Source organism: Mixophyes fleayi, chromosome 4 (assembly GCF_038048845.1).
Source record: "Mixophyes fleayi isolate aMixFle1 chromosome 4, aMixFle1.hap1, whole genome shotgun sequence".
Classification (NCBI taxonomy): domain Eukaryota; kingdom Metazoa; phylum Chordata; class Amphibia; order Anura; family Limnodynastidae; genus Mixophyes; species Mixophyes fleayi.
This window is the reverse complement of record NC_134405.1, coordinates 278849896-278867798: the sequence shown is the minus strand read 5'-3', so window position 1 is coordinate 278867798 and position 17903 is coordinate 278849896. Positions and strand designations below refer to the sequence as shown.

At 39.7% G+C, this 17903-nt stretch overlaps 1 protein-coding gene across 1 annotated transcript in view; it reads right to left on the bottom strand.

Annotated features, from left to right (window-relative positions):
• The window catches only part of SLC23A1 (solute carrier family 23 member 1), a 258391-nt gene that overhangs the window by 124513 nt on the left and 115975 nt on the right, over positions 1–17903 (bottom strand). Inside the window, exons 8-9 of the mRNA XM_075206009.1 lie at positions 14475–14631; positions 4907–5054 (exon numbers count right to left, since the gene is read on the bottom strand). Of these exons, the coding sequence (XP_075062110.1) occupies positions 4907–5054; positions 14475–14631 (305 nt within the window). The remainder of the gene's footprint in view (positions 1–4906; positions 5055–14474; positions 14632–17903) is intronic.

Here is a 17903-nt window from a genome sequence, read left to right as displayed (position 1 = left end):
ACTTTAAAATGTATCGTCCTGCCACAGGGCCTCCTCTGTATTATTCTTCTGAGCGCAGTGTGTCCCTCGTGTACAAGCTCTCTTAAATCCAGAAGTTCATCCGGTGGGTCAATTTTTAACTTAAGTACGGCCTCCTCAACCGCGTCTATATATTGGTGTAAATCTCTGCTCAATGCAGCGTATTCCAACGTGACAGATTCCATGCTGCCCACATGTTCCGTGTCACAGTCTGTCTGAAGCAGATCTATTGCCACTCCAGTTGTAATATCCATTCCTGCGTCTACATAAGTTTGGCAGTTCTTCAGGGATGACAGGGAGGTATCCACAGAGGAGATGGAGATTAAAGATGCAGCACGATCAGACATGGTTTAATAAAGTAGAGTTCATTGACAGCACTGTTAGGCTTAAGGCAGCTAAGCTATTGTTAGCTTGTTTTGTGGGGGCCCAAACAAACCAAGCACTTCAGCCACAAAAGTGATCCTGCTTGTCGGTAGAGTGCTTGATTTGTTAAACTGTACATGTCCTTTCAAATATCTTACATAAGGGTGTTTGGGAGGACCCAAGGACAATTCCATCTTGCACCTTTTCTCTTTTCTGCCACTTCTGTGTAGCAATGTTTCCTAAATGTGCTATGAACTGCCGTGTGTTTGTGCCATTGCTCTGCCGCTTAGCATCCAGCCAGGTCGCTGCAGTATTTGTCCGAAAGTGTATGAAAATAATATTGTGACCTGTGGGGTGGTCAAAATTTACTGCAAATGACTTGAAATTAGTAATTAGTGTTATTGAGGTTAATAATAATGTAGGGAAAAAAAATTGCAAAATTATGTGATTTTAGCAAAACAAATAGGGATTTTAGAAAAAAATAGGGATCCAAAATCAAAACCAAAACACACAAGGGCGATTTTGCCAAAACCAAAACCAAAAAACAAAGTTAATCCAGATCCTTTTGCTAATAGGGTGGTTCATACTCTAAACAGTGAGAGTCCCTATATTTGGGCCATACATATATGGGTTTTAAAATTGCGAGCTAATTTACCAAGAGGTACGCCAGAAATCTCCAAATGGCAATACAGCGCCAGCATTGCCCCTCCTTCCACATCTGTTAATGTTAGACGTTTATTTACAAATTTAAAATTGAATCATGATAATGACACCGAGGTAGTAATAGTGTATTTAGATGCTGGTTAAGATTTCAACTCTGTTGAATGGGAAATTTTTAGAAAAATTGGTATAGGTCCTAAATTTATCAGTTGGATTAATTTATTACATTATTCTCCAGCAAGGAGCATTTCTTTAAATTTGCATATTTCTGATACATTTAATTTAGGAAGGGGAACACATCAAGGTTGCCCGCTATCTCCAACTCTATTTGCTTTGACCATAGAGTATGTTTAATTAGGATTCCCCAATGCATCAGTAGTTTAAATAATTAGGATAAGATTGACAAAATGTATTTATATGCAGATGATATGTTGCTATTTTGCCCAATTTTTAAAAATCACTTGAATGCAGGTAGTGGAGATGTTCAGAATTTTTCTGATCTAAAAATTAACTGGACCAAATCAGTTTGTTTTCCAGTTTGCCCCCAGGATTTTACTCACTCCTTTTCCTTGCAAGTAAACAAATAAACAAATTTATATAATTAGGGATTTGGATACTAATATCCCAACAGATTATGTTCCTCTAAACATTAACCTCGTTTGAATACATTCAAATTAAAACTCATATGGGGAAAAAATTACACCACATGACAGGTTCTTTCCCATGCATGCAGGCTGCAAGAAAGGCAGACAGAAGAGTCTGCCTTTCCAACACAACATTGCTGAAAGAAGGTACGTGTGAAGGAAGAGGGGGTTGTCTTAATGTAATGAGGGAAGGGGGGTTTTGTCCGAATGCAATGAGGGAAGGGTTGGTTGTCTCAATGTAATGAGAATGAGAGAGGAAACCTATTAATTTAATGCTGTACTGTGGGTATGGGCTAATTATATAATGGTGGGTGCTATTAATTTATTTTTGGGATGATGGTGGAGTATTACATTAAATAGTGGGCCCTATTACTTTAAGGTGGGGTAATGGGGCTTTTAATTTAATACTGGGGTGTTTTCAGGGCTATTAATTGAATGTGAGATTTAGTTTCGGAAGAAGCAGTGCTATTTATTAAATGTGAATATGATTTATTTAATGTCTGCAATGGTTGGGGGAGATAAGTATATTATTAAATGTATATGCTATTCATTTATTATCAGAGATGTTTGGGGGGAGGGAAGTAGATTTATTTCTTAAATGGGAATGTGCTATTAAATTAACTTCAGGACTAACTGGAGGGAAATATGTTTATTTATTAAGTTTCAGTACAATTAAATTTATTTGATTTACTAGTTGGGACCGGTTGCAGGGAGTGAGGCCTAAGGATTAAATGTGGGTGTTATTAATTTAATGCTGAGGCTTGTTGGGTCTTTCTATATTTCATGTACCTTTCTTTTTTCCAAATAGGGCAACATTCCAGGTTCCAGTTAAGCAGCAACTGAGCTTCAGATACCAGCAGTGTAAGTGAAAACAGGACAGCCAGCAAAGAGGAGGTCAGAGTTATTTTAATTTTACAAAAGTCAAGCATGAGATGGGCTGTGAAGTGTGTATTGGGAGAGTAGGGGCAGCACCTAGGGCGCCGCAAAACATTGCACAAGCCCGCATAAGGGGTGCTCCACCCGGCTGCCAGCCCCTCCGTTCATTTAGTTTGATAGACAGGAAGAAGGAGCTGACACCTGGCTGCCCCTCAAGCATTCAGCCAACCCACCAGTTCTTTCTTTCGGGCTTACAGGACGAAGAAGGAGCTCAACAGCGCATAGAAGAAGCATAGAAGTGTTGAAGGAAACTAGTTAATCTACATCTTAGGGAACTTGCTGTAAAACATGCAGAATCCCCATCACAACACGGATAAGGATAAGATTAGTATACTTTGTCCTTTGCAGAGGGTTACATACTAATACAAGCAAAAGGGTATTTTTCTTTTTAAGTGGCCTAACAGTTGAATATGTAGTATTATGTCCTATATGTAGTCTTATGTCATTTTGACTTAAATCAAAAATAATATATTCCCCCTCATACACACAAAACACACATATCCTACTGCCCGAACTAGCTACTTATATATATAAAAAAAATATTGGAAAATATAAAACAGTTAATATATATTCCTGGAAAAGAATTTACTAGTGAGAGGGAAATATAGGAGCAGGGACAGATAGATAGGAACAGGGGTAAGGGACATAGTGATAGAAACAGGGGGTAAGAGGAGCAGGAGGTAAGGCACAGAGGAGATCAGGTGCGGAGGGGAGAGAGGGTTACCTTGCATGAAGATAGGGACACATGGGCAGAGTGAAAAGACAACAGATAAGGGAAAGTTTAAGGGTCATAAGGGAGACATAAGGGTGAGATGAAGAAACACAGGATTGGTGGGGAACACAGCGTGGATAGCCTTGCAATATTTAATATGTTTTACATTATACTATATACTGTAAAAATCTAAAATTAATTTCACACTTTCAAAATTTCCAAAAGCTTCTGGGGACCTATAGATCCCCTAGGCCCCCGGCCATCCATTTTAAATTTCCATACCAGCACTTCTAAATTCACACTTTGACCACAGTTCTAGATAATATATACTTAATTACATTAGTTGTTTTCCCAAAACTACTTAAAATTATTTTGAAAACTTCAAGAAGAATTTAATATCCTTAGGTCAGGCCTTCATAGATATCTAGAACTTAGGCATCTTATTGAGTCTCCACAATTTAGAATGTTTCTTTTAAAAAAAACCTTTAAGGCATGAGAACAAAAAAAACCAATATTACAATATATATACTCTTACTGGATGATTATAGTGCAGATTGCCTTATTTCTCTTCAAATGAAATGGAAGAATGATATATACGGTCTGCTAACTATCTATGATAGCTTGTTACTTTACATTATCTACCAAATTTCAGCAAATTCAGCTGCATATTTTACACAGGGTTTAAGTCCTATAAGACTAATGACATTTTGGAGAAGGTTGCAATAGTTGATTTTGCCCTAAGTGTGGTAAATCACTATGTTCTTTTTGGCATTTGCTTGAATAAATATGAATACATTTTGGCATGATGTGACTTATACCATTAAAAAGACAGGTGTTGTGGTTCTTTGTCCTAGGATTGCTATATTTGAGTAGTCTTTAAAGATTACTGTGGATACATGGACTTTGCAATATGTGATTAATGTGCTCTCTTTAACTAAAGTATGTATTACAAGGTCTTGGATGACTAAGGAAGGCCCTTGTTTTAATAAATGAACTGAGCTTGTTAATGAAGTCATATCTCATGAACGTCATTTATACTTCTCTAGAGTCTGCATATCTACTGTAAGTACAATCAAATTTGATCAAGGTGGATAAATTCAAACTACTGTATTAGACTGAAATGACTGCTTCTAAGTAGATTTTCTACACATTCAGTCTTTACTTGGTTATTATAAATGTTTTCCATATATTGTAATGTGCATATTATTAGATATATTTATTTAGACTTGCAGTATTTGAGATGGGTATGTTATCTTTTTATATGCTGTATTTATTTACTTAAATTACATGTTTATGTATTTTTACTAAGTATTTATGCAGAATGCTTAAATATATTATTTCAGTTTTTATCATTTTAATTGTTTAATTATATTCTTGTTTAAAAATCTCAATAAATATACTTGATTAAAAAAAATACACTACTCTAAAAATGTTATTTACTGTATTGTGATCTATACTACTCACTTTTAAAATTCACTTCAGCACACCATACAAATAATTGTTCTATATGTTTGGTTCCTCTTGCCAGGAATAACATGATAATTGCTATAAATATAAATAATATACACTGTACCTGTTAATAGCATGAATTGGAGGAGGGGGTGCTCCTGATAATCTAGCACAGGCATAATAATCACCCATGGATTCAATAATTCCAGCCAAAGTAGCACTGAACATTCCTAAAACACCAGCAATGGTTATTGTAGGTAATCCCCATTGACCTGTAAAAAAAATATTATCCTTTATATATAAAATGCTGTTATTTTACGTAGTGCAATTTGTACAATTTGTAAGAAGTACGCATACATTACACAGGAATACAAACTAAACACAAGGATGAAGCGGGCCCTGCTTATGTGATCTTGCAATCTAAAGGATTGTATCCATTATAATGTATCCATCACATTGAAGAATACATTGTGTTTACTGGGTATCGAGATTATGGCCTAAGCAAGAAGGCAGCTGACGTCACCGCCAATAGCGTTTTCAATTCCCTTGCTTCTATTTAAAGAAGACTTTGGCACCATTAGGGAGCCAGAGTATTAGGTCTCCTAGCTCCAGGCATTCATGTTCTGCATTGATCCTCGGCTCTGATTTTGGCTATTCCTGACACTCCTCTTGGATTCTCCATTTGGCTCTTCAACCCTGCTCCGGTATTTGACCTCTGCTTACCTGATTATTCTTTTGGAAAATTCTTGTGTACTGCATTGACCGCACGGCTAGACCTCAGCATTCCTGACCATCTGATTATCCTCACCTATCTTGCTGATTACTCTCCTGGAGAACCGCGACCTGCGCTTCTCTTGCAGCTAAATCCAAACCTCCAGATAGGGTAGTGCCAAAATCAGCAGATAGCCTCAGATGCTGACAGTTCCATTGACTAGCCCCAAAATGAAATCAATCGCATATTCAGAAACCTAAAAGACAGACCAGGGGGTAAATTTATCAAGCTGCGAGTTTCTGGCGGGTTTGAAAAGTGGAGATGTTGCCTATATCAAACAATCAGATTCTAGCTTTCATTTTGTAGATTGTACTAAATAAATAATAACTAGAATCTGATTGTTTGCTATAGGCAACATCTCCACTTTTCAAACCCACCGGAAACTCACAGCTTGATACATTTACCCCCAGGTTTTTTTTGTTGCGATCAACCCTTTGTCACAGACATCACACAGGCTCAGGTGAGTGCTATATTTGATGTTGTGTTACAGTTTTTACATTGAAAATAATCATCAAATCTATCAAATTTAAACATTCATTCTCAAAATATATAATAAATAGTTGCAGAGCACAGGGTCTATGTTTGGGCCCAAAACCTTATCATAAATGCTTACTTTATTCCCTTTTTTCTTAATATTTAACAAATTTAACGACTCAGCTGTGTGGTGATTTAGAGACAATTGCAGCTTGCTGTTCTTTTCATTTGCAACAAGTGACCAAGTAGAACTAGTGTATGAGGAGCTTTCAAGATAACATGCAGAATCCTCCCTCTCTTAGGGATCTATTTATTAAGCCATAAACCATGTGGAAACAGCTTATTCCACATAGTTTAGGCATATCTAGCAAAGCTAAGTGACATCACAAAAAGCTTTTATGATGTAAGTCAGTCACATGATCAGTTGCCAGTAGCAATGAATGTTCCATACAGTCAAACCTAGACACCAATCAAAGTGTTTCGGCCTGTTGTGTTTGGTTTTTGGAAATACATACATACACTCTGATAATATAAATATATATAGTGACACCAACACTGTTTGGATAGTGCACTTGCAACAACTTCTTGTTTGCACTTTGCTTTTATTGTCAAGATGGTAAAGTAGCTCATAACACAAAATTCCACACTTTATTGTTACCGTAATGCAAAATTAAAATAGACCAACTTCTTAGACACTGGCCAACTTGTTCAGCTTCAGTCACACTGCATAATGAACAACTCAGGCTTAAATACGTCACAACCAGCCCACGGCCCTAGCTTGATGGACAGGTGACACTCCCAACTTGTCTTTATAGATGAGTTATTTTCAGTTGCTCTAAACCACTTCAAAATATGTACGTTAAATCACACTGTAGACCGGCGGTTCCCAAACTGTGCGCCGCGGCTCCCAGGAGTGCCGTGGCGCTGTCTCAGGGGTGCCGCGGTCCAGCCGTAAAAAAATCAAACAGAGACACTTACCAATCCGAGCGACGCCGGGACCCAGCATCCTCCTCTCTCACGCAGCAGCTGTCATATCAGTGACAGCTGCTGCGTGAGAGAGGAGGATGCTGGGTCCCGGCGCCGCGCGGATTGGTAAGTGTTTCTGTTTGTTTTTTTTATAGCTGGCGCACGGCAGAGGGGTCAAAGTGAGAGAGTGCAGAGGAGTGACAGGAGGGGACAGAGCAGAGTGACAGCGTGACAGGAGGGGACAGAGCAGAGTGACAGCGTGACAGGAGGGGACAGAGGAGAGTGACAGCGTGACAGGAGGGGACAGAGCAGAGTGACAGCGTGACAGGAGGGGACAGAGGAGAGTGACAGCGTGACAGGAGGGGACAGAGCAGAGTGACAGCATGACAGGAGGGGACAGAGGAGAGTGACAGCATGACAAGAGGGGACAGAGCAGAGTGACAGCGTGACAGGAGGGGACAGAGGAGAGTGACAGCGTAACAGGAGGGGGACAAAGGAGAGTGACAGGAGGGGGACAGAGGAGAGGGACAGCATGGCAGAGGAGCTGTGACAGAGGGCAGAGGAGCTGGGACAGAGGGCAGAGGAGGGGGGCAGAGGGCAGAGGAGCTGGAACAGCGTGACAGAGGGCAGAGGAGGGGGACAACGTGAGAGGGCCGAGGAGGGTGACAGCGTGACAGGAGGGGGACAGAGGAGAGTGACAGGAGGGGGACAGAGGAGAGGGACAGCGTGACAGGAGGGGGACAGCGTGGCAGAGGAGCTGTGACAGAGGGCAGAGGAGCTGGGACAGAGGGCAGAGGAGCTGGGAGGGGCAGTGGAGGGGGACAGCATGACAGGAGGGAGACAGCGTGACAGAGGGCAGAGGAGGGGGACAGTGGGCAGAGGAGGAGGACAGCGTGAGAGGGGCAGTGGAGGGGGACATCGTGACAGGAGGGAGACAGCGTGACAGAGGGCAGAGGAGGGGGGACAGAGGGCAGAGGAGGGGGGACAGCGTGACAGAGGGCAGAGGAGGGGGGACAGCATGACAGAGGGCAGAGGGGGCAGCGTGAGAGAGGGCAGAGTGTCTGGATGCAGAGGGGGCATTTTTGCATACAACTAAATAAGCATTTCTGTACTGACCTAAATACTTATTACAATTTTCTGACCCAACTACTTCTAAAACAGGACTGCTCGGTAATTATTTTGGAGGGGTGCCTTAAAAAAATTATGGAGACTCTAAGGGTGCCGCGAACTGCAAAAGTTTGGAAACCACTGCTGTAGACTATTATTTTGGCACACATATGTCCTCCACCTGTATGTCTTTAAACTAGGTGCACTCTTGTACAAATGTGTCATTCTGTCTGCAGCCCTGCCCTGCAGACTGTCAGCTGAAGTTAACTCCTCTCTCAGAGGCCTGTGGAAAACCACTACCTTTGTCACTATCAATATATATATATATATATATATATATATATATATATATATATATATATTTATATATATATATATATATACACACACACACACACATATATATATATATATATATATATATATATATATACACATATATATACACACATACATATACACATATACACATATTCACTTCTGCCAGTGAACCTGGTGCTTTGAGCAAATATAATTCTGTTTTCTTAATCCAGTATGAACAAGCCGTATCACTAGGTGAAACTATAACACATCCTAAAGTGTGTGTATCACTGTAGCACTATGTGGATTGGCAATTCTGATAATCAGGGCTGCTATGGACAATTTGGTACAGCAAATTTTTGCTCCTCCCTTCACAGGAGAGCAGCAAGGGTGCTGTATGCCGCCATTGCATGATGATGCCACAAAAGGGGCGTGGTCATATAATGTTGCCGTGTGGTCGACATGGGCGTGGCTGCAATTCTTTAGTAATTGCTGGCGACACGTAGACATCGATCAGCGCACATTGCCAGCAATTACGGTGGAGATTCAATTGCTGGCGACACGTACAAATCGATCAGCGCACATTGCCAGCAATTCCGGTAGATATCTCCACTAATTTTTTTGGAGATTCAATTGCTGGCGACACATAGACATCAATCAGCGCACATTGCCAGCAATTACGGTGGAGATTCAATTGCTGGCGACAAACATGACATCGATCAGCGCACATTGCCAGCAATTACGGTAGATATCTCCACTAATTTTCCCTTGCACCCCATAGAGGATCAAGTAAAAATTTAATATTTCTGTCAAATCTCCGCCGCAAATTGTCTTGCGGACATTCTGGACACACTTTGTGGCTAATTGTATTCCTCATTATGTATTAAAATGGCGCTGCTCTCACCTACCTGTTATCCAGTACCAGGTAGCTGTCACAACCTGGTACTGGACTCTTGCATGAATCCTGGAATGTTGGGAGCTGTTTGAAAATGTAAATATGAAAAACCAAGCAATAGGTGAATACCGTACATAACACAGATCATACAGATCATACATAAAATGTAATAAAATATTACATTTATCACACCCTCCCCAGCCACATCACCCCCAGTTATATCACGCCACCCCCCCCAGACACACCATGCCACCCACAGCCACATCACGCCACCCACTGCCACATCACCCATCACATCACCCCCCAGACACACCACGTCACCCCCAGACATATCATGCAACCCCCGAAGTTATATTATCATGCCACCCCTTAAACACATTATGACCCCCCGGAAGATATATTACAACCACCTCTCGCAAGGTTATGAAATATTGTGGGATTTGGAGTTCCAGGCTTACCCTGTAGGCTGTTGGGCAGTGTGTGATGACACACAGTCATTACACACTGTTGGTGGACCAAACCCCCCACCCACCTTCTGGTGCGCACAAAAATGGTCTTTTTTAAAAAAAAACAAAAAAAAAACTACTTTTTTTACAATAGTGCAGGCCCACGCTCAGGTAATCTGTACCCCCCTCCCCCCCTGCTAGGTATAAGATTAATACTTTATTAATGGGTTACTTTAAACCAGTTTTTAGCAGTTCGCTGAGGCAAGTCATTTACACAGGTGTTGGAGTGAGTTGCCTCCACTTTTGGAGAAGCATCGTTTGAACTAGAGATGGGCGGGCTCGGTTCCCCGAGATCCGTACCGCCCGAACTTTGCCTATCCGAGTACCGAGCCGAGCAGGCTCGGTACTCTCACGCCCGTTCGGAATCGAAATCGAGGCCAAATGTCACTGTGACGTCGTCGGATCTCGGGGCTCGGTTCTCGCGATATTTGAAATGCATAAATACCCGCCTCCACAACAATCCATCTCCATTTGACAGAGGGAGAGAGCAGAGTTAGGTCACAGGCTGTATTAGAACAGGGACAGAGCAATAATTGTATACATTATTCTTTCAATTATTATTGTAATTCTGATATCAATTCTATTAACAATTGTTAGAGGAGGGACAGAGGAGGCTTTTTTTTCAATATTTTGCACTACAAGTGCTTTGGGGTGTCCCATATTCCCCAGTGTGACACACTAATTTTTCTGGCTGTCAAAAGTGATATTTAGCAGCAGTATCTAATACAATATTTTGCACTACAAGTGCTTTGGGGTATCCCATATTCCCCAGTGTGAAACACTAATTTTTCTGGCTGCCAAAAGTCATATTTAGCAGCAGTATCTATACAATATTTTGCACCACAAGTGCTTTGGGCTCATTAAAATAAGTTAGGGAAAAAAAACACAAAAAAAATGTAACCGTGTTGAAGAGAAAAAGAGCTGTAACTCATCAAAATTTAAATGGCGAGAAAAATAAAATTGCCAACATGCCATTCTACACACGCAGTGGCAAAGAAAGAATGATGCCTTCGCCTATCTCTATTACTACCAGATCTAAAAATGTTACTGAGCCTTCTTCTTGTAAGGTCACTCGTGAGCAAGCAAGACCAAGTAATTTGGAATCTAAAAGTAGTGCACAACTACTGTTACGCGTGAAAGGCGAGCTGCAAGAAAACAGTAAGGCATTAGATGATAATGTATGCTCAGAATCATAAATGACACCAATCCCTGTGGAGAGTCCATCCACCAGTGGTATGTGTAATGGTGAGCATTCTGTTAGTGTACCCATAAAGAAGGGCCCTTTCAGCAGTTCTGCTGATGTGTGCCTGAACAGCCCGAGTGTAGCCGGTGATACACCAATTGAGTATGCCACTTTGGAATTAGAAGAGGATGAGGGGGAGATTTGTGTAGGCGACGAGGGGGCTAATAATGATGTTGATGAGGATGATGCAGACAGATACCAAATTGCCTTTCTCAATTTCTATTAATATTCTACAGTCTATAATGGCTGAATAGATTTCTATTTGACTCCTAGTGGAGAGGGGGTCTAATGCAGACAGATCCAAACTGTTGTTGTCCATTTCTTTTTATATTCTAATTATACAGTCTATGCAGGCTGCTTTTTTTTCTATTTAACTACAAGTGGAGGGGGGGTATTGGCAGCCACCAATCTACCATGGTCCATTTATTTTTATATTGTTCAGTCTATGCAGGCTGCTTTTTTCTATTTAACTACAAGTGGAGGGGGGGGGGGGAGGCTATAGAGACTGACCCCAAACTGCCTTTGTCTATTTCTATTTATATTCTACAGTCTATAACGGCTGAATAGCTTTCTATTTTACTAGTAGCGGAGAGGGGGTCTGATGCAGACAGATACCAAACTGCCTTTGTCCATTTCTATTTAACGTACAGTCAATGCAGGCTGATTTTTTTCTATTTAACTACAAGTGGAGGGTGTAATATACACCCAAAGACGATGGCTACATTGCCAATAGTCAAAGAGGAGGGGGAAGACAACCAGGTTTGTCTGTATAATTTGCATGCAAGTGTTAGAATTAAGGACGCCCTACCAGGGATTAAACTGTTTTTTCATAATTTATTAGCTTTAGAATTACCTCACTTATCCAAGAAACTGGTGGAGCACCAAATTAGGCTATTTTAGACCAAAAAAATTGTATTTTTTTCAAAAATAGCAAAACAAAACCAAACAAAACCAAAACCAAAACACGCAAGGGCGGTTTTGCCAAAACCAAAACACGAAGGTAATCTAGATCCAAAACCAAAACCAAATCACGGGGGTCAGTAAGCATCTCTAGTTTGAACTGACCTATAACCTGCATTGTATTGGACTATGTTAAACCCTGAACTAATGAAGAACTATTTGGACTTTAAGCTAATGTACAAGAGAAAATTGGAGAGACTTATTCATGCTAGCATATTTTAATTCATTGGTAAAGGGTAATGATGGCCTGGTGGTTAGCACTTGCGCTTCGCAGCACTGGGGTCATGAGTTCGAGTCCCGACCATGGCCTTATCTGTGTGGAGTTTGTATGTTCTCCCTGTGTTTGCGTGGGTTTCCTCCGGGTGCTCCGGTTTCCTCCCACACTCCAAAAAAAACATACTGGTAGGTTAATTGGCTGCTATCAAAAATTGACCCTAGTCTCTAACTCTCTGTCTGTATGTATATGTCTATGTGTGTGAGTGTGTGTCTGCATTAGGGAATTTAGACTGTAAGCTCCAATGGGGCAGGGACTGATGTGAATGAGTTCTCTGTACAGCGCTGCGGAATTAGTGGCGCTATATAAATAAATGATGATGATGATGATGATTTATATTATATTTTGAATTTATCTTATCTCGCCTAACCTCCTGTTAGAAGACAATATTGAATGTAATAGGTGAACTCAAATGGATAGGAAATTTATTATAAATAGATATTTTTGTGCAACAATAGGCTGATTAGTTGTTTGAAATATTGTAATGATGTTTAAATGTTTCTCAACAATAAATATTTAATTTCCCCAATCATCAACAATAATCCCCAAATGTTCAAATTTGTGATCTCATGCATATAATTCGCAACTTAATCTCAATGAACTTTTAATCACAAAAAAAAATCAGTCTATAATGTGGTAATCCATCACTGCCCAGTAACAGCAGTTTCCAGCCTGAATCTGTGTAGCAATCAATTCCTCCTTATCTCCCCTCCCCTAGTCTGTCACCGAGATACATACAAGAGACAGAGATAGGGCCAATAGTGAAGTAACATTTTCACAATTTATTGGTAAAAGAAATTAAACTCAAACTCACATTTGGAAGAGAATAAAATATATTAGCTCATTTATATTTTTCTCCCAATAGCTCCTGTTCCACAAAAACCCTTGCAGCCTCAGTCTGACTCGGTGGTCCAGGGACTCCTGCCTTGCTTATCCAGCCGATACGTATCTCGGTGATGGACGGGAGAAGGGAAAATAAGGTGGAGTGATTGCTGGCATGCCACTGTATACTAGCACACTTCGACCTATATCTATATCTATACATGTACAATTGGCACACCTGGAAAAGATTTTTGCCGGTGCACTGATAGAAAAAGGTTGCTGACCCCTGTCCTATCCATTTGAATGCCATTCAATATTATCTTCTAACAGGAGCTTAGGTGAGATAAGATAAATTCAATATATGCTATAAATAAGGATCATTACCCTTTACACTTATCTATGTACCCACCCATTGTGCCCTTTCCCACGTTCTGGGAATATATGGTTTATTTATCTAAGAAGACGGAAGAAGAAGAAAAATAAAAAGCCCTCATATTTAAGTATATTTGTTGTTTGTTAATTTTCAACATTTATTTTTAGTTGTCATGATTTGATTGTTATTAGAGATCACAAAGTGCTTAGACATTCTTTAACCTGATTTAGTTGATTATGAACTTGGTGATGATGTTTCATTGTTTTATTGTTTAGCATACCTCCCAGCTGTTCTGACGTAGGCAGGACACTCATTTGAGGGAACAGGCCATTTGTCCTGACTGATGGGAATACTGAAAAGTACTTTATGCTCTAAACACCATGGCTGGGTCTAGTTTTTAAACTGCTAAGAACTGGCTGAATGGATTTCCTCTATTGGCTATATTGTTTTAAAGTTATTAGTATCTTAAAATAGGGAGGGTTATATAAAAAGAAGGGTTAATCCATAACTATGTAGATGGCTCCATGAGTATAATATGTTTGTTATGACTCTAATTGCTAATTTAAGGGAATGAATTTGCAAACTGAAAGATGTTCAAGATTAACAGTTTAAGAGATATTACTATAATGATATAATGAGCTATTTTACTCCAACAGTGGAAAAGTGTAGCAGATCATGAAAAACATATAATTTATATAAAAAAAATATGTAGAAAATTGGAAGCATAACACACACACACACATTTTATATATATATTTATATATAAATGATAATGATTATATCTATATATATTATATCTACAGTGAACATACCCAAATATTAAAATATGTTTCATTGCTTATTATTTTTACATATTTGAGAACAGGCAATACAGCATAGACTTAAATTATTCACAATAGGTGCAGAAAGAGACTATGTAAATATAGGGCCATAAAAGGTAGTTCAGTCTTCTGTATAGACAATAGTGTAAACTGTAACAAAGAACAATAAACATACATACATGGGTATGGAAAACGGAACCATGGAGAGCTGGACATTATTTCACCTCTTGCATCAGTTCTTGCATTATATCCATATACTTTTTTTTCTGAGGGAAACACACCAGTCTGTGTCAAAATATAGCACAGCAACCAGGCTAGCATAATAGCCATGATAATCTGAAAATATAAGTAATATGCCTGTGAGTTAGCTGCCAGACTGTCACATACGTCTTTTACATTTAATTTATAATCATAGATGCTTGGTTTACCTGATTGTCTGAGCTACTAGGCTTAGGGGGAGACTTTCTGGAATCCCGGGACTTTAACTGCATTATCAACCCACAGCAACCCAAGTAAACACCTAGGGCCTGAGTCATTAAGGAGAGCAAAGCAAAAAAAAAAGGAATAACTTTGCACCTTGTTGCATTGGAGGGGGATGTAAATTTAAAATGTGGGGACAGATTTATAATTGGGGTAGGGAATGTCATAGAACAACTTTAACTTTCAGTGTAAAAATGAAGCTATCGAGTACTTGTGTGCTACATGAAAAAGCGGCCAGTATTTTCCGTACATGCAAAATAATAAACTAATTTAAACCCCTTGAAAGGGTAACATGGTTTGTCCGGGAGAAAATATACTTCTTTTTTGCCTTACTCTCCTTAATGTCTCAGGCCTCTAGTGGCTGGGTCGTGACGATGCAGTCATGTTATGTCCACCCTGCCACTAGGTAAGGTGAGTGGTACTTCATAACAATTGCCACATCCAATTGTCACTTTAAACCAGGTCATCATGCTCCACCTACCTCATCTTTTCCTACCATGACCCCTGTTCTCCTGAAAAGTGGTCAACTGTGTTCAGAATGAAAACATATGATGAATTTCCCCATATTCATATTTTTCATAGAACAATCAAAACATAGAGAATGACAGTGTTACATATGATAATAGATATTCTATGTGGGGAATATAGGAATTTGCAATCCAATTTATATATTCTAATGTTGTAAATATCATTATTATATCTGTACATTTTCTATATATATATATATTGTTATATATGTACAAGATACATCCTGTAAGATTGGTGGAGATATATGTGTACACACCTATATATATTAAATTCCTCTATTTTAATCATTCTTAAATAACTTGGTCGTTAATTTAATTATACCCTTTTTATTGAAATTCTCTCATCTTTATTATTACTATTCCTTTTAGGGCACACCTCATCCATAGCAAAGAATGACAAAGATAATCTACTTCATATTTGGAGGTCATTTATGAACTGCACTCAATGCACACCACAAAACACTTTGGTTTTGCACAAATGCATTTAGGTGGTCTTTCCAGCAAACTTTGATACACACTGCCTCTCCACATTCGGGAGGTATCTCCACAATTTCGAAGTGTACATTGGTGTGCAGAAGAGCTTAACAAGATTCACAGAATTTCAATGAAATGATCTTTTCCATTTATCTCCTAATTATTATTCATAACAACTGCCACATCCAATTATCCTGCTACATGAAAAAAAAGTATTTAACTTATGTGCAAAACAGAAAACTCATTTGCACGCATTGCATTGTAACATGGTTTTGTCCAGGAGACTGAAATAAGAAACTTCTTAATTTAAGATCCTTAATGAATCTGGCCCCTAGTGATTGTTTTTGTTACAAAAAATGTATTGTTTTACTTTCTAACTGCATTTGCCTGCGTGACTATACAAATCCTAGAAGGTACTGTGTAGACTTCCCTGGCATAGGAAGGAACCCGTGGGTGGCCAGCCAAGGTGAAGCGGGTAGCATTGAGCCAGAAAACCTGGTATCTTCACATTTTTGGTGGCAAGCAGTGGGGTCACTCAGTCCTAGGTTCTCTCTGGTTAGATCTGCAGGGAAACTGTATTGTAATACATTCCAGGGCTCTGCAAAGCAGTTAGCACTAGAAACCAGTTACCACATTATGCTAAACTTACTCCTAAAGACTTTAAGGTAGAAAGTGACTCGAAAAGCGTTGTGGTGAGGGAAGATGCCACCTAAGTGCCGATTTGATAAGGGGTGGCGCACCCCGCCAGTGGAGAGCGGAAAATGGAACCATGTGATCCCTGGAAGTAAAATGGGTGTGAGCTCTGGGAAGAAGAGAGAAGATCACTGCCCAATGTTGAAAAAGTTCCCAAAGAAAGGGATGAAGCAGTCCAGTGCAACCAGGAGAATGGGTTTACTGGGATGAAGAACTGTGGCAGTGTCTGCAGGATGGGGATATGGATGTGTTGCACCACCCCACCACAATGCAGCACATTTGGGATTATTGGGATGAGGAGTGCCCAAAGAATATTATATGGAAAGGAGCCAGCCTACAGGAGAAATTGGAGAACCTAATGTTGAAAGAGAAAGCAAATGCCTGGAATTTTCTGGATGAACCAGAATGGGATGATTTTACAAATTAAGTTATTTATACTATGCAGAACCTGGCCAAGGGAAAATCCAGTTACAACATTAGTCAGCAGTACAAACAAGACGGAAATGGTCTGTTACAGCACAGGGACATGTCTGATGAATCGCCTGCAAATGTACTAATAAAATCTGTCCCATTAGCAGATTCTACAGATCCACTAGAGACAATGAGTATGGAGGAACTTATAGTGGAATGCCAGTTCTGGGGTGTATCATACCTGTACTGCATGCACAAGGATATCCTCAAACGTCTTTTAAAAGATCAGGAGAATCCCATCAACGACTTTAGTGTCTATAGGAAATGGATGCTCACTTTAGGTCCCCACATACCTCTCTGTGAACAAATGCAATGTCTGCAACAGAGTTTTGAAGAAGCAGAGGGTGACGTATGGTGACAAGGACTTACTGACACTGAAATGTGGCAGGATCAGTCTTATCGATTGAATTCTGAAAAATGTCAATTACAATATCTTTTGTCACACTCTAAAAAAATGGCTGCTTAGTCTGTTAATCAGGGGAAGGTGCATCCCAGTCGATTATACATATTTGCCTAAGCTGCTATCTTGGGGGAGACTGGAGAAGAACTGCTTGGTGAGGATGTACTACCTCTAACTACTCAGAAAGGATTAGGAGAAATCCTCCCATTTGGTGACTTGGATGGAAAAGAGCTACCATGTAAGTACCATGTAGTAGCATCTTCTGATAATTTGCCAGTATTATTGGCACCTGAGACTGTGTCTGAGTTAGAAAAGAATTACAAAAAAGGTCAGTTATCCACCCCTATTGCATCTGAAAATATTTTATCTAATGAATTAACGCAGGATATTGCATGTGTGCTCTCCAGTGTAAATTATGTACAATTGTACCCAATTTTTACAGAAGAGAAACATAAACTTGCTCAGCATATGATATCAGCAGAAATCATGATTACAGACTGTATGACAGAATTAATGGGAGAGGATAAAAGAATTGCCATGTCAGGGGCCACTACCATAGGGCC